The sequence below is a fragment of the Carlito syrichta genome, unplaced genomic scaffold, assembly GCF_000164805.1.
Source record: "Carlito syrichta isolate Samal-C Ts95f unplaced genomic scaffold, Tarsius_syrichta-2.0.1 Scaffold301633, whole genome shotgun sequence".
NCBI classification, from domain to species: Eukaryota; Metazoa; Chordata; class Mammalia; order Primates; family Tarsiidae; genus Carlito; species Carlito syrichta.
The window spans coordinates 47,942-72,588 of record NW_007245729.1 but is presented as its reverse complement, the minus strand read 5'-3'; the positions used below and the strand labels follow the sequence as shown (position 1 = coordinate 72,588).

At 37.9% G+C, this 24,647-nt stretch overlaps 1 protein-coding gene across 2 annotated transcripts in view; it reads left to right on the top strand.

Moving 5' to 3' along the window:
* The window catches only part of HSPH1 (heat shock protein family H (Hsp110) member 1), a 26,038-nt gene extending 1,391 nt beyond the window's left edge, over window positions 1-24,647 (top strand). Inside the window, exons 2-18 of one of the 2 annotated variants that reach the window (XM_008055008.2) lie at window positions 1,869-1,926; window positions 4,185-4,325; window positions 5,020-5,142; window positions 7,509-7,608; window positions 8,997-9,130; window positions 9,568-9,812; window positions 10,699-10,927; window positions 12,393-12,499; window positions 12,751-12,884; window positions 15,632-15,840; window positions 17,486-17,617; window positions 19,950-20,087; window positions 20,942-21,067; window positions 22,177-22,284; window positions 22,385-22,504; window positions 22,744-22,905; window positions 23,750-24,647. In XM_008055008.2, the coding sequence (XP_008053199.2) occupies window positions 1,869-1,926; window positions 4,185-4,325; window positions 5,020-5,142; window positions 7,509-7,608; window positions 8,997-9,130; window positions 9,568-9,812; window positions 10,699-10,927; window positions 12,393-12,499; window positions 12,751-12,884; window positions 15,632-15,840; window positions 17,486-17,617; window positions 19,950-20,087; window positions 20,942-21,067; window positions 22,177-22,284; window positions 22,385-22,504; window positions 22,744-22,905; window positions 23,750-23,956 (2,473 nt within the window). In that variant the 3' untranslated portion in view covers window positions 23,957-24,647. The remainder of the gene's footprint in view (window positions 1-1,868; window positions 1,927-4,184; window positions 4,326-5,019; window positions 5,143-7,508; window positions 7,609-8,996; window positions 9,131-9,567; window positions 9,813-10,698; window positions 10,928-12,392; window positions 12,500-12,750; window positions 12,885-15,631; window positions 15,841-17,485; window positions 17,618-19,949; window positions 20,088-20,941; window positions 21,068-22,176; window positions 22,285-22,384; window positions 22,505-22,743; window positions 22,906-23,749) is intronic. The other variant, XM_021710892.1, reaches the window with a different exon arrangement.

Here is a 24,647-nt window from a genome sequence, read left to right as displayed (position 1 = left end):
CGGGCGCAGCGGGGTGGGCGGCCGCGGAGTGCCCGCGCGGGGTCGGGCCGGCCTGCGGGTGGCTGCTCGGCGCCCGGGATCGTCGTCGGGGGCTGCAGACGTCCTTTTGTGTGCGCGGTGAGAGGGCCTTTCGCGAGGGGTCCCAGGCCGTGCTATCATGTCCCCGTCGGCTGGGCACAGCCTGCGTAAAAGTCGCTTACTCCGGGGCTGGGACCCCCGGCGGATGGATGTCGTCACGGAGCTGAGTTCTTCGCCGCGCAGGGTGGGCGGAGGGCAGCGTTTCAGAGAGCAGCTTGGGGGGATTATCTTCCGGAGGGGACGTACGCAGACACACCTGCGTGTGCGCGGGTGAAAACAGCTGCTGTCTTCGCGGAGAGGTCACTGTGGGTCTTCGTGGTTGTCGCTGCTGCTGTTGCTCCAAGCGGCCTTAGATGCGCGCGTGCGAAGGTGAACCGAGCGCCGGCGCGGGCGGATTCCTGGCAGCGTGGGCGACGCGGGGAGACCGTGCTCCGGGCCGCCCGACTCGCTCCCTCTTTGGAGACCCGCTGTTTGTTTTGAGGCTGTGGGAGGATCGGGTGGGGCGTTCGGTAAGAAAGAGGACGGTTTTCCAGGCCTTCGGGCCCAGGGGCAGTTTACGTCTTCATTCTTGCCGGTTCGGTCGAAGAAGGAAGGAGGCCGTGTCTGTGACCGCAGCGGCGAGTGGGTGGAACTGACGACGGCGGGCCGGCCCTGAGACGCCTAAGCCGAGGGCAGTGCTGGAGCTCCCGGTGATGTTTATGTCAACCTGTGCGGTTAACTGGGTTGCCCCAGCTACTGCCAGTTTCTACGGAGGGCTGCTGGTCTCCCTCTGGAACGACGGGTGGATCGTTCCGCAAGCGTGTCGTGGTTCCTCTGAGCTTCGGTTTTTGGCCGGTGTCTTAAAAGTCTAGCCCCTGCTTGGACACCGCGTGGTTTCTAGGATGCTGTCTAGCGCCTGCTCCGGTAATAATGCAGGTCTAGGATGTTTCTGTTGCAGGAAGCGTAAACTTTATTTAGCCTGGCATTTAACGTCTTCAGTACATTCCCAGTTTGCTCATCTCGTTTACTGTTACTCCTACCTTCCTAGGTAGGAGTAACTAATTCAAAATTAGATGAGATGTGGATCGGTAATCCAGGATTAGAGCGCTCCTCTGATCCAAAACTTAATGGACTTACCTTCTCACCGACTTTTCTTGAGCTGGTCTCTGCTGTTACTACTGCCCATCCCGTTTCATTGGCAGGAAGGCTGTCCCAGTTACAAGTCACTTTTCGGCTCTTCACAGAAGATTTGAAGTCACTGATTATTCATTCTTTTCTTTGAACGTTTATGTTATGTTCTTTGTTTCTTGTTCCGGATAATAAACTCCACTTTCTTAAGTGGACTCTTCCACATGGGGTCCTCTTTTGTGCTCTTTAGATTCCAGAGATACAACTTAGGTTCACTTGCTTGGGTTTGAAACCTAAAGAAGCAGATGATATATCAGAACCAAACTAGGTAGGACAATGACGTTTAGAGTTGTAGAGTTGGTGACTGAAAGGTAGGGTCACATCCTGGTTTTTGTTAGTCATATGTATAGGGTCCGGTTAATACAGAAAAATGTTCAGAGTTATCGTTCACTTCCTAATACTTGGGGTCCTGAAGGATTATACTTGAGTTTTTCGGAAATGTCCCCAGAGCTGTGTGCAGACTTTTGGGGTGGTAGGACTGCCACCTAAATTGGCTTCTCAGAGCAGCTGGTAAGTGGAAGCCCCCTTTGCGAAGTTTATATTAGAATTTTCCTTTTGTCAGTTTAAAATGTCTATATTTATGCTTTTTAACATTTTGAAACACCTTGTTTGTATTTTTATAGATCAGTCATATCATTTGGATCAAAAAATAGAACAATTGGAGTAGCAGCCAAAAATCAGGTATGTTTTTAAGATAATTCTGACCACTTTTTAAGGGGGAGATTTTAAAAGGAAAATCTCAGGAGACGTACTGTGTGAAGTGTCCAGGCTTGCCTGTTTTTGAATTTAAAGATGTAATTCAGGTATTCTTTATGAGCCCTTATATGACACTTGTCCCTTCCTTCTGTTTTCTTTCTCTTGTTTACTGAATAAGATCTACCTTTAACTTTCTAATCTGCCAACCTTAATTTTCAATAACTTCTTGCTACCTTTTAATTTGTTTAGTTTTATATTTTTAAAAATTATAAATATGATGACACTGTAAGCTCTTTCATGTGAAGTTTCTCATGATACTCAGTGTAAGAGTTAAAGATTCCCTTTGTAGGAGGAACTTCTAAGAAGTTTAAGTGTTTTCAGGTTACTCAGTAATTAAAGTAGGACTGGGAGAAGTGTTTGTCTCGACCTGTGTTGGCATTTGAAATATGGCTGGTCTGAATCAAGATGCATATGAACTAGGTATAAGATGCCTATGAGATTTTGATGATCTGTGATCAAAGAAAAAGGAAGGTACTATGTTTCATCAATTTTTTTGTATTGATTACATATTGAAGTGATAGTTTTTTTAATATATTGGGCTAAATAAATATTGAAATTAGGCTCATCTGTTACTAGTTTTTAATGTGGCTACTAGAAAATTTACCTATGTAGCTCCGATTAGTGGCTCACATTATATAATTCTGTTGAATGATCTAGACACCTTGGAGGTGTGATAAAAACAGGGTTTTAAAAAATGAAGTGCTTATTGAGCGGCTTTAAAAGAGAGAAGGAAAAAGTTATTCTAAATACAGAAAATGGTATTGCTAAAAAGGAAGCAAAGTCCTTAACCCTGGAATATATTTTAGTGCTATGTTATGACTGGTTAGACACACAGCAAAAAGGCTGGGTGGGTAGGGTAGGTAGGGAAGGGATACAAGAAAGAAAGAAAAGAAACAGTTACCCACACTTAAAATGACATGCTCCAAAGGATTGAGGGACTTTAGTAACAATCTCCCTGTCTGTGTCCATTCAGGAGATTGATAACCCAGATCTAAAATTCTGTTACATCTTTGTGGTTATGTGAGGATAATTCATTGAGGATGAAATCTGGTGTGTAGGACTGCTGGATATCCTTCATCTCACTTTTAGAATAATAAGGGATTTTAGGATCTAAACTTGTTTATGTTGTACTCTGAAAACTTGCACTGTTAAGCTTCATGTTATTCAAAGAACTCGGTCAGAGGAAAAAGGTAAATAGTAAACTGTTGTATTCTCAAGCTAATAATCTCAGAAGTCTTAGTTTTCAGTCTTTTAGTTATTTCTAATTTTGAACAAGGTTCTTAATGATACCTTTGAAATATGCTCTAAAGTGGGACTTTTTAATCTAGGGTTTGCCTAAGACATTTGACCCAAATAGTAGATTTTTTTTAAAAAGACCATCTCTTACAAACATTTAGTATATTTATCTTTCCTATTTTCTTAAATTTCAGATCAAGCATTTCTGCTTAATGTATTTGCCTGTGGACTGAGATTGTCCACTTATTGCTAAAAGTAGCTGAGCAGGAGTTTTAAGTATACTTTTTTTTTAAACAAACATGTGCACCAGTTGTGTAAAATAGTATAAATTCAATGTCTTGCTTTTAAAAATCATGGCTCCCAAGTCGTCAGAACATGCACATGCAGTAGGATGCATTGTCAGTTAGAAACCTTTTGAATGATTCTTGCCTCTTCTACCTTTTGGTGTAGATAATGAGTATCTCATGCCGTTGGCTAGGAGGGTAGCAATCCATGTATTTTCTGGTACAAAATGTTTATCTTGGCTGCTTAGCAATTTATTAGCTATAAAAATGAACTCTTCTAGATCTATTCATTCATTCGTTGAAACTTTACAAGTTTCATGGAGAAAAAGGAATGAAAGTGATATAGCTCTTAGGGGTTCAGAGCTTTTGTGATAGTTTCGCTGTCTTTAGAATTTATCTTGCAGGTTATGAAACCTGCTTTAAAGTCTGTGATCACACTGTTGCTTCTTGTTCTCTCTCACTGTTTACTTCTGGCATTTTTTATAGGAGAAAAAGAAAGTAAAATCTGATTATTGATGGGAAATCATGAAATTGATGGGCCCTGGGGAAAGTTATGTGCATTTGTAGGGTTGATTTGAGTTGTGAAGTGACTATAGAATTGCTATAGGTACTAGTGGTTGGTGAAATTAGAGAAAGACTTAAAATCTCAAATTTCTTTTGTAGCAAATTACTCATGCAAACAATACGGTGTCTAACTTCAAGAGATTTCATGGCCGAGCATTCAATGACCTCTTCATTCAAAAAGAGAAGGAAAACTTAAGTTACGATTTGGTTCCATTGAAAAATGGTGGGGTTGGAATAAAGGTAATGTAACTGAGTGACCGTAGGTTTCTTGATAGGAGATCTTTAATTCATCTGTAAAGAAAAAGTACTAACTTATTAATTAATGTTTAACTCAGATTTCTTAATTGGGTATTATGGTCTTTTTTTAATCCAGCTTCTTTTAAAGTGTATTAGATGTACACTAAATTGTCTTTGAGAATTATTGAAATAGCATTATATACTCTGTAACTTACTTTGTATTTCCTTTTCTTGACAGTTATAAAATTTAGGTTTTTTGATGTTGTTTAAAAAAAAAAATTGACATTGTGTTCATGTATCAAACAAAAGTCTGTTCCAAGACAGCCCAGTTGCAGTTGTTGGGAGAGCAGTCATGTAATACAACCAGAAATCTTTTTATAAACTTGCAGAGGCATTCCTGTCTTGTGATCAACACACAATAATATTTATCCCAATGATTCATCTCTTCAGTTAGAGTGGAAATTTACTGCCTCCTCTAATGTTTTGGCTAGGACTTTAGATGGGGGAGAATCTGTGCTGGCTTATCCCTCTCCCCTTTGTCTCTAGGTAAAAGTTGTCTTCCTTTTTTCCTTCCCTCCTACTTTCCAAGACAACTCTAACAATAAAGATTTTGTGGGAGAAAATTTGTGCTAGTATTTAGAAGTTAGCATAGCTTAAAGCACTGCAGTATTTGAAACATTTGTTCCCTTCCATATAGGTAATGTACATGGATGAAGAACACCTCTTCAGTGTGGAGCAGATCACAGCCATGTTGTTGACTAAGCTAAAGGAAACTGCGGAAAACAACCTTAAGAAGCCAGTAACAGATTGTGTCATTTCAGTATGTATAATTTAACAAGGCAGTGTGTTTTTTAATTTACCTTCTTTATATTACTCTTAGTGTCAGATGTGAGAAAGCTGTTGTTTTACTAGAGATCAAAATTCTACTTGGCTGTACTAACATGTATTTCAAAGTAGGTTTTGAGTGGTATTTTTAGCCAGAATTTGCAAAGCTTCTTGACTGGAGGAATAACTCACAATCTCCAGTGAGGTTTTTTTGAAAATACAGACTGACGGATTGCATTTGTGGGTATTCTGATGCAGCCTAATGATAGTGCAGTTACTGTACTGTCAGACGTTTTGTATACTTAACACAGGAACTTTTCACAGAAGTGAGTATTCCACACTCACTTCAGAACCAATGCATTAGGAGTTTTAAAACATAGCCTACCAGTAGTAACAAAACCTAGATTTTTAGCACTAGCAAGCCCGCTATCTTCATTGGGCAGTTGCTAGTTAGATTATCAAGGAGTACTTGAAATGGACAAAAGTTGTTTTTTATTTGGACACCAAAAAGGTAGCTGTAAATTCTGCTTTCCCAGATGTCTTGGGCCACTTCTTGATCTGCTGTGGGTTATGCTCTTGGTCTTACCTTTACAGCAGGGTCTCTGCATTATAGTATGAGTGGTGTGGCCTACACATACCATTCAGAAGGCTTTATGGCAGTGCCTCCTGTGATATGGCTGAATAGAGGTAGAAGGTCTAAAACTTCTCCTATTGCTCTTGCAAGACAAAGTGTTCTGCCAAAGGAATATCATGGCTGTGGCCTGGAGAAATAATACTGACTCTTTGCGCTTGGAGACATCTTACGGATCATCTACCAGCAATTCAACCACACTTTTTTACGAAATAGTGAAAAAGGAGTCACTCCGTATTGAGTAGTAGAGTGTTGGAACCAGTTATTTTATTATAATGATACTTGGCTTATAGTGGAATTTTGGGATGGAGGAACTCATTTATGACAGAAAAATCAAAATTTTATATCTTAGATTTTTCTGATGTAACGTGTAAAATGGTGACGTGTATTGCAGGTTTGTTGATACATGTTGTGTGATAGTAATTTGTTTGATGGTCTTTCACCTGGTGTTTCCTGTTCAAGCAGACAATGCAGTCACATCTTCTTCCTCCCACATTAATAATATGTAATTTCTTGTCCAACCTGTTAGTCAAAGATGTAGAAGGACGTACTTATGATTCCTGAAAACCACTTCTCAGCTGATCGATCATGTCTTAGTATATATGCCATCTCTTTATTTGCTTTTTTGTGCTAGTTGAATGGAAAAGCTCAAGGAAACATACATTTTTGAAAACTTGTGTTGGCATAAGTTTGTCCTGTGTAATCACCAGCAATTTCTCCTATGTTCTCAGAGAGGACAACTGAGTGGTTTGCTTGATTTACAGTGTTCCTTAGAGGGGACGTCTGAGTTAATCTCTGGCAAAATTAAGGAATTAAGTCAGTGGCCTCTCCCATTCTTTCCCTTTTTTTGTTGTAGTGTTTTTCCCCCCTTTCAGTAATTTAATAAAGAAAGTTGGTGAAAGGTGTTCTGATTTGAAAGGTGAACTGAGACCCACCTTTGCTCTTGCCCCTCAAGCATCTGCAAATAACTTTGAAAAAATTCTGTACTAAAATTTCTCTTGGGCACTTTCCATGTAAGTGATTTTATTAATGTGTTGCTGGATACCTTTTTCCCGAAGAGTGTTCTAGTTAAAATGCTGCACTAGAAGGCAGTAGAAAAAAAATCACAGCTAGAAGAGCACAAGTTAAGATGAGAATTTGAACCCCTGAGCTGTTTTTGCTCTTAGGAAAATCAAGAGACTTCGCCAGAAAGTGTTTTATAATATTAACAGATCTGCTAAATTAAAGAGTACGCAATTGTCTATTAATGCTTGAACTCAGTGAATAGCAGAACTAGAGTGCGAGAATTAGCTCTGTGTTCTCTTTAAGTTCGTGTAGTCTTTACCTATATTTAACATTAAATGTTGATTAGTGTTAACATTTCCTAATGTCGGTAGCAATTTATGTAGTTTAGAAGCAGTATTTCATCCCCTTAAATTTAAAGTTTTATATTAGGTATAAGTACCTTTCCAATATGTCTTATGAAACTTCTGATTGATTTTTATTTCAGCTTAAAATTGTGTTGTAGTAGAGATTACTTTGATTCTATAATTTTGGAACAATCTATTCAAGAGAAGTTAGTGCTTCTGAAGGTGAAGGATCTTGCTAGAAACTAAGTGTAAAGTTCCATTTCTGTTGTGTGACTTGGCTAGGCACCTACTTAACTGGATTGTTGTGAATTTATTCTAAATGGTCTGTGGAGATTTTATAAATATTTTTGTGTTCTAGTTGCATTTTTTTCCTGTTTGTAGGTCCCTTCCTTCTTCACAGATGCTGAGAGGCGGTCTGTGTTAGATGCTGCACAGATTGTTGGCCTGAACTGTTTAAGGCTTATGAACGACATGACAGCAGGTAAGGAACGTGTGTGTGTGTGTGTGTGTGTGTGTGTGTGTGTGTAGATGTGAGTATACTGTCAGAATTATCATTAAGGTACTCTGGGTGCTGTTACTTTCATGTAGATTTGAAACACAGCCTATTAACAAATGGGTTTGATTTGAAAGCAAAAATTCCACCTCTTAAAATGCTCACGTTTGACTGGGTGCAGTGACTCACACCTGTAAGCCCAGCACTTTGGGAGGCTGAGGTAGGAGGATTGCTTGAGCCCAGGAGTTCATAACCAGCCTAAGCAACATGGGGAGATCTCATCTCTACAGAGAAATAAAAATAAAAATAGCTGGGTGTGGTGGTGCACACCTGTAGTCTCAACTTCTCAGGAGGTTGAGGCAGAAGGATCCCCTGAGCCCGCGAGGTCATGGCTGTGGTGAGCTGTGATCGTGCCACTGTACTCCAGCCTGGGTGACAGAGCGAGACTCTGACTCGGAAAAATAAATAAATGCTTGTGTTTAATGAGAACTTGGCACTTAGTCAAACTTATGAATCTACTTTTGTTAGAAAAGTTTATTTTTTAATCCTTTTAACTAGGTGGGTTGGAGTTAACTTTGGATTTCCTTTCATTGCTTTTATAAACAAGCTTTCTCAAAAGTCTTACAGTTCTGAATTTCACAACTCCTTGAATTACAAGGAATGATTTAGTTAAAATTTTGTTCTCATCTATTTTCTCAACTGTAGATAGGAGGTGATCATTCATCAAATACTGATGTAAGCCTGTACTGTTTGAATGCATTGTGGTGAGCAGAGCAGTCACCACAAAAGCTTGGAGCTTTTATCAGTTTATAGTAATTACAGATGAGCACAAAGTTTTAAAAAATCACTTTTTATGCTGGAGAATTTTTTGAAGGTTTAAGTATTGATAAAGATATGTTCTTAGGTTTATGTGTTTAGAAATATAGTGATTCTATTCAGAAAAAATAAACAGACTTTTTAAGGTAAATCAGTTGTTCACCTTGAAAAAACAAAGGAACTGTAGTTACTATAGTTGTCTATTAAATTTTCGATTTTTTTTGATAAGTAGTATCCTATCAGGTTGTGTTTAAAATGTAAGTATTGTGTAACGAGTCTGATATTGTTTGTAACGTGGTTACATTTCATTGTCTTCATGACAAATATGTTTTGTCTAGCACATCCCTCCATATGTTGAAAAGTGATAGAACGTTGGTCTAAAGTCAGAAAGAGATAATACGTGATTCTAAGAAAATCATGTGAAGTCAGTTGTAAAAGGAACGTGTGTACCTTTAATTATTTCAAGTCTAGCCAAGTCTTCTGCTTGTGTAATTATATGCAACAATGAACTTCCTAAGAAAATGTGAACCATAGCAATGAAACATGCTTTTTTTTTGTAGTTGCTTTGAATTATGGAATTTATAAGCAGGATCTCCCAGGCCTGGATGAGAAACCTCGGATAGTAGTTTTTGTTGATATGGGACACTCAGCTTTTCAAGTGTCTGCCTGTGCTTTTAACAAGGGAAAACTGAAGGTAAAGTCATGCATTAGAACTAATTGACCCAAACAAAAGTGTTGTATTTGTTGTGACTTTAAGCTGCTGAACTTTTTCACTGTGTTTGGTCTTGGTAATGAAAATTTTTAGGTAAAGGTGTTAATAAGGAATTGTTGCTATGGTTGGTCTTCCAAAAGATGATGTATCTGTCTTAGCATACTTTTAAGTTTTCTTGGTTAGGAAAACAAAAGCTTCTGACTATCTTCTGTATAGTCATTAAGGCAAAAATAATCTTAGAGATTTAGCGTTCTATTTGGATTCTGTAGTTACATTTCTCCTGACTGACTTGGGTTTCATGTTACAATTTAAATAAAATCCTTGAGTCTCTTAGTTTTCAGTTTGAGTAGTAATATTTAAGATTCTAGATACAAGTATGATTGAAAATAACCAGACTATTGTTGTTTTAACTAAATTAGGTACTGGGAACAGCTTTTGATCCTTTCTTAGGAGGAAAAAACTTTGATGAGAAGTTGGTGGAACATTTTTGTGCAGAATTTAAAACAAAGTACAAATTGGATGCAAAATCCAAAATCCGAGCACTCCTTCGTCTGTATCAGGAATGTGAAAGACTGAAAAAGCTAATGAGTTCTAACAGCACGGACCTGCCACTGAACATCGAATGCTTTATGAATGACAAAGATGTTTCGGGAAAAATGAACAGGTGTGTCTTGAATTCTGCAGATTTAATAGATGGAACTCATTTTTGGAACTGTGGATGTTATGAGTCTTGGCCTCCATTTCAGAATTGTGTACCTCGTGGCCCATGGCTAAGAGACAGTTATTTATCTCCATTAGCTCTAGGGGCACTCCTGTGAGAAGGGTTTTTAAAAATGTCTTCACTAGGGACCCTCATGGGTCTAAGTAGCTGCAACTCTTTTTGGCATTAAGAGTCAGTAATACGTTTTAGTATTTCTGGACCAGTAATTAGATAATAGTTATAGAGTAGTTGAAAATAACTGTTACGAGTAATGAGAGGTTAGGTGCAGTGGCTCATGCCTTAATCCCAGCAACTTGGGAGGCTGAGGAGGGAGGATTACTTGAGGCCAGAAGTTTAAGACCAGCCTGGGCAACACACTATGACCCTGTCTCTAAAAAATTTTTAAACGTGGGCATGGTGGTGCATACCTATAGTCCCAGCTACCCTTGGGGGCTGAGGTGGGAGGGTTGCTTGAACCCCATAGTTTTGAAGCTGTAGTGGGCTGTGATCATGCCATTGCCCTACAGCCTGGACAACAGAGTGAGACCTTGTCTCTGAAAAAAAATTTAGAGGGCAGTGTTAAGAATATTAAAAGTGATTTATTTAAGTAGTAATATCCAGTAGAACTGATCATCTTCCCCATCTGTTTTCTTCACCTATTTGTGTGTGTATGGGGAAAAAGATTAGAAACTACAGTACAGTTAAACTTGGCCCATGTGAGAAACAAGATGTCAGAGGGGAAAAACATGAAATTCATTGGGTTGATGATTCATTGTTTTAGTAAGTGGGATAGGATATGAGTCTTATAACTTTTCTAATAGTTTATAAAGTGTTCCTCTTACTTGCTAAGGTTACAGTTCGAGGAACTCTGTGCTGACCTTCTGAAAAAGATAGAAGTACCCCTTTATTCACTGATGGAACAAACTCAACTCAAAGTAGAAGATGTGAGTGCAGTTGAGATAGTTGGAGGCACTACACGAGTTCCAGCTGTGAAAGAAAGAATTGCCAAATTCTTTGGAAAAGATGTTAGCACAACCCTTAATGCAGATGAAGCTGTAGCCAGAGGGTGTGCATTACAGGTACGTACTTGGCATGTGTCCCTTAGCCAGTTTCCGCTTATGTCATCATGGTGTGTTATTATAATGAACTGAGTCCTGAGCCTAATTAGGAGGCAAAAGGAAGTTACTTTTAAATAATCCCATGAGGCTGTGGGAGGGCAGGACACAAGGATGTTCAAATCTGAAATAATTCAGTAAATTTAGATTCAGAGAACTATGGAACTGGTGTTTCTCAAACTCTGGGGATCAGAAACAGGCATGATTCTGAGGGTATCAGAAAACACAGCTAAAGCACTCATGTGTGGCAGTGACAGTTGCTACAAAGCACACAGGGAATTAGAATGGTATACTAGTGTCATAAGGAATTGATTTAGGGGAAAGTTTTTAGGGTCATGAGTATTAGTTAACACATGATTTTAGAAAATTGATCTTCCTTCCCTACCCCCAAATTGATTTTTAACCTGTTTACCAAATAAAAAGGCAACCCAGAAGTGTGAAGTGAGTTTGGTGAAAAGCACCAAACCTAGAAGTTAATTGGTAAAAAAAGAAAATATTTAGGATATTACAGTCAAATAAGGTCTAAATAGTTTTAACTAAAGTTTCAAGAGAACATGTTTGAGTATTAGTGATCTAGTAAGCAGTTTTTAATACATGAAATAAGATTCTGTAGGCAGAAGGTATTTAGATGGACTGTTCTTTTATTCTTACAAAAGGAAGATGATGTAGACACTGATTAGTAGTGATAAGCCATTGTATCATCAGGCATGTTTTAGTGGGTTTTTGTTTTATGCTTTTTCCTTCATAATGAACTGTTTCTTTAACTTTGATTCCTTAAGACTCATTGTTAGCGGTAGATGTTTGTAGTTTCTTGGCAGCAGAGTTAATTTTGGCCTCCTTTGAAGGATCTTATGCTAAACAGATTAATTTACATTTTTCCTCTTGTTTGGTCTGTTCAGTTTAGTGATTTACTTATTTTTATATGCCTTGTCTAAATATGAAATGTCCACCTATCTGTTGAGTGTTGTGTTTCCCAGAATTGAGTTTATCATTGCTTTCTTCATTTACAAAATTATTGGAAAATGAACATTTTTTTCACCCTTTTCAGTTTTAGATATTTGGAACACAATGTAAATGAGCTGTTAGTGAATGTATATGTACATATTCAAAAGTGATACAATCTTTAATTGAAATTACTATCAGCAAGGCATTTCTGGAAAGACCAATGTTTCTTCCTAAGTCATTGTGAAACTTGCTGCTGATTAGCTATCATTATCCTAAGATTTATAATATTTGTTTTTGTATCTAGTGGTTGGCATAGTATTTAGGTGGTAAAATTAATTATGCCTGAGATGACATACACTATAAGCAGTTTTTGAATTTGAGTTGAAAAAAGAAAAGTAGTCCTGTCCATCCATTAGAATTGAGTTTTATATTAAATGAGTGGAAACTATTCGTGTGCTCATGGTCATCTTTTTTTTTCTTTTAGTGTGCAATTCTTTCTCCCGCTTTTAAAGTTAGAGAATTTTCGGTCACAGATGCAGTTCCTTTTCCAATATCTCTGGTCTGGAACCACGATTCAGAAGATACCGAAGGGTATGTAACAGAAAATAACTTCAGTTACTGTATTTTAGTAGAAAAAAGAAAAATTAATAGATGACTTACAGTAGTGTCATTAGTTTACATGGAATCTTTCAGCAGCCAAACCTACCAAAATATTCCTTTTCATTTTGGCATTGTAAATGTTGAGATGGAATTGATAAAGATTTCAGAATGTCTCTTTTCTGTTTGTGTATTACAGCAATCATAAATACGTGGTCTACTTACTGCCTTTTCTTTTTCTCTAGTGTTCATGAAGTGTTTAGTCGAAACCATGCTGCTCCTTTTTCCAAAGTTCTGACCTTCTTGAGAAGGGGGCCTTTTGAGCTAGAAGCTTTCTATTCTGATCCCCAAGGAGTTCCATATCCAGAAGCAAAAATAGGTAAGTGATCAGTTGTATGTATTTTACTCTCTTAAAGACTTAGCTTGTCATTAGGTGTGCAAACTTAAAAAGTTTTCTTAACAATGTTGAGGGGCACATAATTCCATTTGAAGACGTTTTCTATTTAGAATAATAGTGATGGAGAAATATCTTTATTGACGAGTAAACTGGTCTATGGAGATGCAATGACTTGCTAGTTCTGCTGTTACTTGTAAGTACGGTGCATATATATACATGTGTTTAGGCGCACTTCAGTATTTTCCCTGTTTTGATGTGGTCTATACTTAAAGGATCACCACATACTTTTAGTATTAACCTTTCCTCTAGGTTAAATGTTACTTGCAGATTGTTACTTCTCATTTAAAACCTTTGTCAGAGACCATTGTGAAATTTGGTCTTCTCCGATGTGCCTCTGTATTGTAATCTTTTCTAAAGATAACTGCTTTTTTAATATGTTTTTGGGGGGACACTTGACATTATCCATCTACTTTTACCCATGGTGTGGAAGGTGGAATTGACCCTCCTTAGTTGAGTTGTCATAACATGACACAGAGACTCAGAGATCAGGGGAATGAAGCAGCTCTTTAAATCTCATTCTTGCAAAAACAGGCGCCTCTCAGGCAAGTAGGCCCACTGAGGCGGTTACAGCCAGCGTTTTTACACCCTGAAGTACAAGGTCCTCCCCTGGTTCCTCATTGACCAAGTACTTCAGAGGTTACATCACTTTCCTGGACGTTGCCTAAGCAATAATTTTATACAAATGAGGTAAAACACAAGCAATTTCTGCACAAATAAGGTAAAATACATGTTTTTGATTTCTGATTGGGTCTCAGTGCTCATCAAAGGAAGTCTTCCAAAAGAGAGAGCATGCCAGGAAAGAAGGAAGGACCAGGAAGAGAAATAACAGATTGCCATTTTGAAAATGAATCACAATTTTGTTTCTTACGGTTCCCTCCTCTTTTTGTTTTTAAGTAGTTTTGATTTTATTTTCATTATAATTCAAGTTTGTTTTAAATTTTCTAATAGTTTCTGACCATTTTCCTCAATTTAATTCAGTGTCCATTATCATGAGATTATTAGGTGAATGACCTGTGGGCATTTATTAATAGCAGTTTCTATAAGTTTTTGAACTAAACCTTTAACACAGGGAATTATGCAATAACCTATGGCTGTTAATATTCCTGCTACAATTACAAGAGATGTTAAGATTGAGGCTATCATTCCTTTCCATTTTCCAAACCAGTCTAACCAATTTGTAAAAGGATCAGCAATTCCAGAATTTTCGACCAATTCATTGTCCAGAGTAGTTAGCCCTTGTAGTGCCTTAGTGATAGCTTCATCAGGGCCTGTGTTATTATTTGGAATGAAAGTACACCCCCCCCATAACACAGACTCTCCCCCCCTTTCTCAGTTAGCTAGGTCTTTTCAGGATTCATCTTTGCCCCACACCTTTTCATAAAGAAATTCTTTGAAGGTCAGTTGTATTTTCTTTCTTACCACTTAAAGACTAAAATGTTCTGACCCAGAGTTGCGGTGCTTTTAAGACAGTTTTCATGACTATGGTTAAGAAAACAATTTGAGAAGTCTTTGCATATAGACTAATATTTTGATAGGCTGGATTCTGTGCATCGGTTTGCTGTTGTGTGGAAGATACAATTCAAGCTCTTTAGCATGGCATCTAATTTTTGATGTTTCACCGAAACTAAAAATCTTGCACTCACTTAGGGTGCATGAGCCATCTTATATGCCACTCTCCAGAGTAAATGCCTTTTCTTTAAATGGATCTTTTGGCAGTTATTTCCTGAACTAGTGATTTGATAGTTAAGGTATATTCTGTAATTTTTCAGTGGTCTGGTAATTAAATCTAACTTTCTGTGTATTTATATAGGCAGCACTTTAAATACAAGGCAGTTAAATCTCATTTATGACTTTGCACATAATAGGTTCACATTATTTTTTGTTTAGTGGCCTCTAGAATACCAATATTGTTGGTGGAGATAACCATGACACTTGATTCTATAGTAAGTACTCATTGTACTTAATTCTCAGAAGTGTAGATAGGTAACTTTTGAGGCAGATCACACAGTCAGGATTCAAGGCTAGACAGTCTGGCGTAAATTCCACACATTTAAACATTAGTCAGTAATACTTTGGAAATCTACTGTATTACACATAATTTCAGACTTTGGTACAGATTTTGGCTCACCTCCCCTATTTAAAGCATAGCAAAATGTTTATTTAACCAGGAGTACAGTATTTAAAAGACTATAGGATTACAGTTCACCATGTGCTTGATGTCATGTGCCTTATGCTTGCTAACAGATTTTCATGTCTAGTTTGTGCTCACCCATCTGGAGAGATTGGATAGGAGGAGGTAAGGACTGTTTGTTATCAGGATCTTATAGTGTTAACCTAAGTTAACCTAGTGTTAACCTAGCGTTAACCTACGTTATCAGCGTGCCCTTGCCTTTGAAAATTTTTACGGCATACTAAGACTAAGACTAATCCCAAGTATGTTTTAATTAAGAGGTTATATTTGTATCATATATTAAAGGACTTTAATTTGGTGGAGAGTTTGGAGGAAGTTTTAGGGGAGCAGTACTTTTCAAGCTATTTTTTAGCTTTTGTATTTTTTTATGTCTCCTTTACAGAGATTTTGATTTGGTTCTTTTTTTTCTTCTTTACAATATATACTGAGGTTCATGTTTAGATTCGCTTTTAAAACTGGGAATTTTGTGTTGCTCTAGGCCGCTTTGTGGTTCAGAATGTTTCTGCACAGAAAGATGGAGAAAAATCTAGAGTGAAAGTCAAAGTGCGAGTCAACACCCATGGCATTTTTACTATCTCGACGGCATCTATGGTGGAAAAGGTCCCGGCTGAGGAGAATGAAGTGTCTTCTGTTGAAGCAGACATGGAGTGTCTGAGTCAGAGGCCACCAGAAAACCCAGGCACTGATGTAAGTTTGGATAAACCTTTCTGTTTGAATATAGAGTTGATTTATATTCTAAGCTGTAGGAGAAGAGTAGAGAGGGTTAAAATAAATATTTGTCTTTACAAATAGTTTTGGTTGGAATTTTAGGTAATGATATTAGCACTTACTAGTTTATGGTAATATACAGCCTGGAATTCAGTAAATAGCGATTACATTCTGTGCTTGAAAAGCAACTTAATTTGAAGTAAATAGTATGTGACAGTTTAGGACAGGTAATGTTTCATTGGGTTGGGGGTTTTTTTTCCCAAGGCAAAGGCCTATTGAGAAGTCAAATGTTGACTAATGTTTAAAAAAAAAAAAAAAAGACTGCTATAAAAACTGAAATATCCACCAAATATTAAAGATTTTTAAAAATTGCATGGCAAAATTGACTTTGGTATTTCAGAACTTTTTAGTTACATGGTTCTCTGAATTACAGGAGGAAGGAAGAAAAGTGTCTTAGAGTACAGTAAGATGCTATTTTCATTGTCTTAATTTAGGCTTCATTAGCATGAATGCTGGTTCTGCGTGATCAACAGAAGGATTTTAGGAAGCTAAAAGTATTAACACCAACTACAGGTCATTTCTGGGGAATAAGCAGAAATAGCTTATGAGGCAGGCAGTGCATGTAGTGTTTTGGTTGAAGTGTGAGAAAGTATGGTATCCAGTGGTCACTGCTAGCCTTCTAGAACATTTAAGGAACACTGGCATTCTGAACCTTAGTTTTATTCTTACCTCGAAAAACTCTAATGACTAATGAGTTAAATGGACAGTGCTATATACTTTCTCAGTCTCTTAGTACCTTTTGAATATCAGGACTGCCTTCTAAATAATTGATAATACTTCAGTATCTGCCTTAGACTCTGGAAACTTTGAAAAGAAAAAATATGAGAGATTTTGGGGTGGGCAGAAAGTAGTTAACCTAGACTATTTAAGACTTTTCTTGCAAAGATGGGGAAAGATCATAGAGAGCACTGATTTATTGGGGAATGAGTTCTACTAAAAAAAGAAAATTAGAAAACTGAGTTTCTTTGGTTTTTGGCCAAATTTTTAATCAGTGTTGTTAATATGTAACATTTATTCTTTATCCTGAGATCTTTTAAGGTATAAATAGCTGGGTCACAGAAAGTAAATAGGGACAAAGGGCTTAGGTATCTATAAGCTACAATGACGAACCCCCAAGTAACTGATAGTTGGCCGTTTTATGTAACTATTTGCTAAGTTGAAATGGAGCTGCATTGAGATTCATGATGGCTGCTGGTGAAACAGGTTTTTGGAAGCTTGTTTCTGGGAAAGAGGCCTGGAGTGGTAACCTATTTCTGGTGCTTTTGAGAAGTAATATCTGTATGAGGTTACGGTCAATGTTTCTTCAAGGGGAGTTTTTGATTGTCAACACATCACTTAAATGCTCGCTTGTGTTATTTAACTATATCAATTACTGTCATTCAAAGAATTTCTTACAGGTTTAGAATTTCTCAGAAGTTTCCAAGTGTTTTGTGTTCATTTTGTTTTTATCCAGCACCTTTCCTCCCCACCTGTTAAATTTCAGAAATTGAGCGCCCTATAACTTTAAACATTTATACAAGTACACCTGCTTTCTACATCCTTTGTGCCTGGGCTTTCATTTCAGAAAAATGTCCAGCAAGACAACAGTGAAGCTGGAACACAGTCCCAGGTACAAACTGATGCTCAACAAACCTCACAGTCTCCCCCTTCACCTGAACTTACCTCAGAAGGAAACAAAATCCCAGATGCTGACAAAGTGAGTGACTCTTCTAGTTCATTCCATTAGACAATGTTGCAACATGTAATCATTAATTATATCATTAAATTGAAGTTTCAAGAGCAAGCACCAGTGATTTCATTCTGTGTAGAATTTTTTCTATTAATTTTCTATGTATTTTTCAACTAAACCCAGTTAGAGGTACTCAAGCTCAACTAAGGGAATTGAACGTCCTGCTTAAGACCTGAAAGCTTCTCTTGTTTAACTGTTACTCAAGTAATGAGAGACCCAGGCATGGTGTTGATTGTCTTCTAAAGAGCAGAGGTGTCTGTTAATACCAGAGGTGGAAATAGATAACTTCTTTCCCAGTAATATGTGGTTGGTTTTCACTTGACTTAATCAGATGATAAATACGTGGGCTATAGGAGTCTAGTAAACTTTTTTCTCCTCTGAAGTCATCTGTCAGATTACGTAAGTTAATTATGATGGTCTGTTAATAACCAGATTGTATTTCAAAGTAATCATTGTTACATCCTGGTTGCACAGTAGGATTGGAAGCTAAGTTAAACAGTGATGTTGTGTCCCTTGAAAAATGACAGCTTGTAATCAAACCTTTGAAATTCGCAGTCAGCTGGATATTTCCATTGTTACCCTAGATCACCCCATGCCTGGCATGGGGACTTGTTCTCTGTACAAGTCGCATGTAAATAATTAACCTGTTGTTGGTAGTTTGGTTTCTCTCACATTCTGAGGATAGAGTTCCTTACCCCCAGGCAAGTGAAAATCATTCATTGGGGTAAAACAGATTTTACACTAGGTAATAGTTGCTGGTTTTTAATTTCCCTACCCCTGATTGATCCTATGGGACTCTCAGTATGCGCTATGGGTTTTGACTTTAGTTCTGGAAGCTTTCTTTTTTTACTGTTAAGTTGTGTGATGATGGTGATGATGTGGAGAAGTAGATGCTTCATTTTATCATCACTTCACTTGTCTTAGGGGGAGCATTACTGCCTCTTGCTGATAGCGGCAGTAGCTGTCGAGAGCACATCATGGCTAGCATCTCATGCTGTTAGTTGTCGGGAGTTTTGTACTGCCAGTCTTAGCTTGAGGTAACCACCATGCATGTTCTGACTATTGTTGCACTGCTTGTCTTCCTGGGTGGATGTTTCATCAGATTTATTTCTCTTTCCTGCGTATCATGCCCTCAGAGCGTGCATCACATATTGGAGGGTTCTTAGAGCACTCGAAGGAAGAAGACATAGGGAGGACTGCAGCCTGACTGCCTAGCTCATCCGTAGTGATACAGCTTATGGCTTTTGATGTGTGATTCCTGGGAAACACGGAGATGAGTCTGGGAAACAAGGTGTAGTTATTTTAGGCAAGTCATTGAATTTTCTAGTCCCAGTTTCTCCAGCAAAGTGCCTAGGATTTTAACAGCCTATATATCTCCCCCAAATTATCTTGGGGCAGTGATTGTTGTGCCCCACGGCTAGTGTCTTCCCATTATGCCATCCTATCCATTCAGGATGCATGCTACACTTGTTGGTTGTCATCCAGTCTGTCATCCAGCTGAGTCTCCTTAGTTGTGTTCTTTGTCATTTGTACTGCAGATGGAAATATGTAGAAAAGACTTGGAAAATTAAAGGCCACAGGAGATACTTGCTTCTTTAGCCCTGTATTTACATATTGTGAAAAATTCATGTACTATTAGCATTTGCTGCGTTGGTCCCTTTGCTACTTGAGGACTTTTTGTCTGAGAAGTTGGTTATCAGAAACGATAGATCTCAAAGGCAGATAGTAGAAATTGTGTGTGTGTGTGTGTATGTCTGTGTATTTGTCTGTGTGTCTGTATATATAAACTAAGTTTAGTAGCGAAATTTTTAAAAGGCAGTCATCAGCGCTAGTGTCAACTGTAATTAAAGCAGGCATAATATTGGGATATAGGGCCTAAAATATGTTACTGAAATTGAGTTGATCCTAACATGTTTAGCATCTTAGGTGACAGGTTCTGGGTTCTGTAATGTAAAGATAAGGATAATTTAATAATTCTGAATTTTTTACTTTCTGGGATTTACAAAAATACTTAAAGAGGTTAGAAAGTAAAGATGCATGAAGAAAGCTTTAGCAGGAGAGGTTAAGTTTAGTATGAGAAGAGATTCTCCTGGTGAATTTCTGAAGGAAGGGGTGGCATATTTAAGTTAGTCGCAGGCCTGATTTAGAATGGGCAGTGGGAATTAGATAATAGACTCTTCCAGCTTTAGGAATTTAGGGATTTTACTTTTGCAGTTCTCAGTGAGTATGATAGGGAGATTTTTTGTTTTGCTAAGGATTGGTTAAGAATTTTCTCTTCTTTTTAATTCCCCTTTCCAAGGCAAATGAAAAAAAAGTTGACCAGCCTCCAGAAGCTAAAAAACCCAAAATAAAGGTGGTGAATGTTGAGCTACCTGTTGAAGCCAACTTGGTCTGGCAGTTAGGAAAAGACCTTCTTAACATGTATATTGAGACAGAGGTAAGTACTTCTTTATAAGTGTTCTTATTTTGAAATACACTTAGTTGCCTGACCCTTGACCCAGATTTCTAAGAGGTAAGTGACTATAATTTTTCCCCCATATCCCAAGTTTTATATAGTATAAAGACAAAATGATGGATTTTTCCTAATTTTTTGAAACATATTTTGTAGTTTGATTTTTTTCTTTGCATTCATATAGACAGAGCTGTGCCATAGATCATCTGCTTGGTATAAAATCATTGGCTGAGTTCTTGTGAAGAAGTTGGATGCCAGTATAGTCTAACACAGAGCACAGTACAGTTGGAATCTTGGGCCACACTAAATACTTCTATTAAAGTTCATTGTGCTATTTTTTGTAGTCTGAAATTCTAGACTAATATGTAAAATAACTGAGATTCTGTTTTTATGTGCCAAAGTGAGACCATTGTGTTTAGGAATTAATGTAACAAACTTTAGTCCATTTATCTTCGATTTTTAAACTGGGGTAGCAAAGTGGTGTGACCATTAGTCAGCATTAATCCCCATATAAGACAGCCACTTAACTACATACAGGACAACAAAATTATATTTAAACAGTGGATTGATTTGTTTTCTGTTCAGTAATAAATCTGAAATCTATGTAATTTATTATAAAATGTTTTTAAAAATAAGGAAACAACTACAGCATGGGTATTTAGAAAATAAAGGTCTCTGCAGGGTTTGTAGGAAGATTCATGAGATATAAATAGGAGTAATTCATACTGGTTTTGTCTGATCTTTGATTTTTTTTTTTTTTTTAAATGCCAAACTTTAAATACTTAAAACTTAGTATGAGTTCAATAAAAGCCTGGAATGACTTTCTTACTTCCTGGCAGGGCAAGATGATAATGCAGGATAAATTGGAGAAAGAAAGGAACGATGCTAAGAATGCAGTGGAGGAGTACGTGTACGAGTTCAGAGACAAGCTGTGTGGGCCGTATGAAAAGTTTATATGTGAGCAGGTATGTTTGAGAGCACGTTTCTAGTCACACAGTCTATATAAAGTATTCGGTATCAAATATGGCATTTGAGACTTCAGTCTCTGCTAGATTATGGAACTGGAACTCTTTGGAAAAAGAAAACAAAGTCATGGAGAATGAGGCCCGCTAGTGCAGAGCGGCGTTGGACCAGTCCACCCTTGTAGCTCTTCATTCTTTAACAGAGAGTCTGCGGCACCACAGTTACTGGGGTGCCAAAGACAAAGGGGGAGCATCCTTGCTTTCCAAGACCTCGCTTTCTGTTTTTTATGACACTGCTCCCTTGGTAGCTTTTTGTCATAAGACTTGCTCATTCATTCGTTCCAGAGCAAATCAGGCTCCATTATTTCCCTTCATCCTTTTTGTGACTTCTAGTCAGTTTGGCTCTGTGTAAATCACAGAAGGACGTGAAAAGAGGGGAAGTTGGGGGAAGAGAAAATAGGCGAGATGGAAATCCAGGATGGTTGAGGGATTCATTCTAAAGTTAAGGGTCATTTAAACTGAAATTGGAGTCTTTTTTAGTCCTAAGATCTTTGGGCTACCTTGCGATACACTTGAGTTCTTGGCTCTGCCCTGGCATGATCCAGCCAGCCTAGCTCCCTTGAGGCTGGAGGAGAAGCATATATCTTCATGGAGTGGTGAGGAGTGGTGGTTTCATGTGATGATAGAATTGTCAACTTGTGTGTCTTCCCCTTCAGTATTTGTTAGTTGTGGAAGTGAATAAAACGTTCCTCATTAAGACCCGTTTGTTTTGGAGAGGAGGAAAATAGTTCTTCTGTAATCATATTTCAATGTATAGATAGTCCAAAATTGGGTTTCTAAGTTACAGTATTGTAAATCAATAAGAGCAATTTCCCTAAATGACACGAAATCACAAGACAGTAAAGCCAGAGAATACCTATCAGTTCTTCACATAAAATATTGTGTGGAACTGGTAAATAGTAAAGTTCAACTGTTCCTTGATACTTTCCAGTGAAGAGAATCCAGCTAACCTGAGCACCTTCCTGGATAAGATTAGTTACCTAGTGAGAGTGTTTTTTGGTGAAAATCTCTGAAGTAAGATTGTCACAGATTTTGTCATATTTCATATTAAGGATCATCAGAATTTTTTGAGACTCCTCACAGAGACTGAAGACTGGCTTTATGAAGAAGGAGAGGACCAAGCTAAACAAGCATATGTTGATAAGTTGGAAGAATTAATGGTGAGTTCTTTTCTCCCCTAAAAAGTGGCCCTTGTGTTTTAAGCTATAGACTTTTCAAATAAAGTTAGGACAGCCATTCATTTATTGCATTTTGTTTTAGAAAATTGGCACTCCGGTCAAAGTTCGGTTTCAAGAAGCTGAAGAGCGGCCAAAAATGTTTGAAGAACTAGGACAGAGACTGCAGCACTATGCCAAGGTAGCAGCTGACTTCCGAAATAAGGTAAGTCTGTCTTTTTGCTCACAGTGAGGAAGGTAGCCTAGATTTGAATTAACTAACATTTAAGCTGAGGAGTCTTCATCACAAATTGTCTCAAGTGAGGCATTTTGATGTTTGAGGCAAGAGGTGGGTTTTTTTTTTCCTTAAGAGGTAGATTGGAACTTCATGCAAAGTTGGGTCAAATGAGATGTTACTGTCAAATACTTAATTCTGCAGAATGACTGTGCTTTTTCTCTGTTCAGGATGAGAAATACAACCATATTGATGAGTCCGAAATGAAAAAGGTTGAGAAGTCTGTTAATGAAGTGATGGAATGGATGAATAATGTCCTGAATGCTCAGGCTAAAAAGAATCTTGACCAGGATCCAGTTGTACGTGCTCAGGAAATTAAAACGAAAGTCAAGGTGAGCATTAGGTCTTGTGTTTACGCTGGCTTCTCCTGTGGACTCAAGTTGGAATCCTTGGAACCTTAAACATAGCCATTTTCCTTGCAGATCTTTCACTTCATACTGACTGAGACCAGCTTTTAGTCTACTGCTGTGTCAAAAATTACAGACGACCCCATAAGTTCCTGTAAAATTCCCTTTTCTCCATCTATTCATTTAGTTCACCAGATATATTTGTTGAGCCCCTGTCATGTGCTGGACATTGTTCTCTAGTTCAATGTACAAAGTAGAGTCTCTGCTCTTGTGAAACTCAGGCTGTAACGGAGGGAGGCTAGCGATAACGTGCGTGTGTCCTCTGTCAGGTGGCGTTGAGTGAGGGAGAGTAAAGTAGGGCAAAAGAGAGATTAGGAGATTCTTGGCTGTGGACTCAGGTCGGTATTGTATTGAGGAAGTGTGTGAGGCTTGAAGGAAATCAGGAGGTGAGGTAGGTGCACACTTGAAACCCTAGCTCTTTGCTTACCACTTTTCCTGTTCTTGAAGTTAGTTGTCCTCTCTGAACCATTTGTTCCATCCACGAAGTGGGAATCATAGCTCCTGCCTTTAATATTGTTATGAGGATTGAAGGAGATAATAAAAAGTGTAACATATGTTAGTGTCTAGTGAGCCCCTGACACGTCATAGAAATAGTCTCTTCTCTCTGGTCAGGCTTCAAGCCATGCTTTTGGGCCAGTGTCATGAGAAAATGAAATCCTTTGTAGAATTGGAGTTGATAGAAAAACACTGGGTCAGGTTTATGGGAAAGTAGTTGAAAATGAATGGGGGGGGTTGTGTTAACCTGATAAACTAATTTTGTTTTCTTTAGGAATTGAACAACACTTGCGAACCCATTGTAACACAGCCCAAACCAAAAGTTGAATCACCCAAACTGGAAAGAACTCCAAATGGCCCCAATCTTGACAAAAAGGAAGAAGATTTAGAAGACAAAAATAATTTTGGTGCTGAACCTCCACATCAGAATGGTGAATGCTACCCTAATGAGAAGAGTGCTGTTAATATGGACTTGGACTAGATACCATTAAATTGACTTCTTCTTTCAATTAATAAGACATTTTTGCCATAGTATGTGATTCTACATAGCATACTGAGACTGTTTATATTTTCTTTTTTAAGGATGTTTGGAATTTTGTGTATTATACGGGAAAAGAAAAAAAGCTCAAGTCTGTAGTCTTTATGATCCTAAAAGGGAAAATTGCCTTGGTGACTTTCAGATTCCTGTGGAATTGTGAATTCATACTAAGCTTCTGTGCAGTCTTACCATTTGCATCACTGAGGATGAAATTGACTTTTGTTTTTTGGAGAAAAACCAAACTGTACCGCTTGTTTAAGAGGGCTGTGATTAAAATCCTTCAGCATTTGTTTCTGCCAAGGTAGTTTTCTTGCATTTTGCTCTCCATTTCAGCATGTGTGTGGGTGTGGATGTTTATAAACAAGACTAAGTCTGATTCCATAAGGGCTTTCTAAAATCAGTCTGTCCAATAGAATATGACACCTTTTGCTTTGATATTATTAAAAATACAGTGAGTAAAACAAAAGCTAGTGAAATGTGTTAGCAGCATGCAGAAAAAACTTTTAACTTCTCTCACTATACAGTACATTGTCGTGTGAAGGTGTGACATGGAAGAAGTGCTGGTCCTGTTGTAACTGATTGTGAAATCTGTATGAGCTTTAAAATAAAGTTCATCTTACGGTGTCATTTCTAA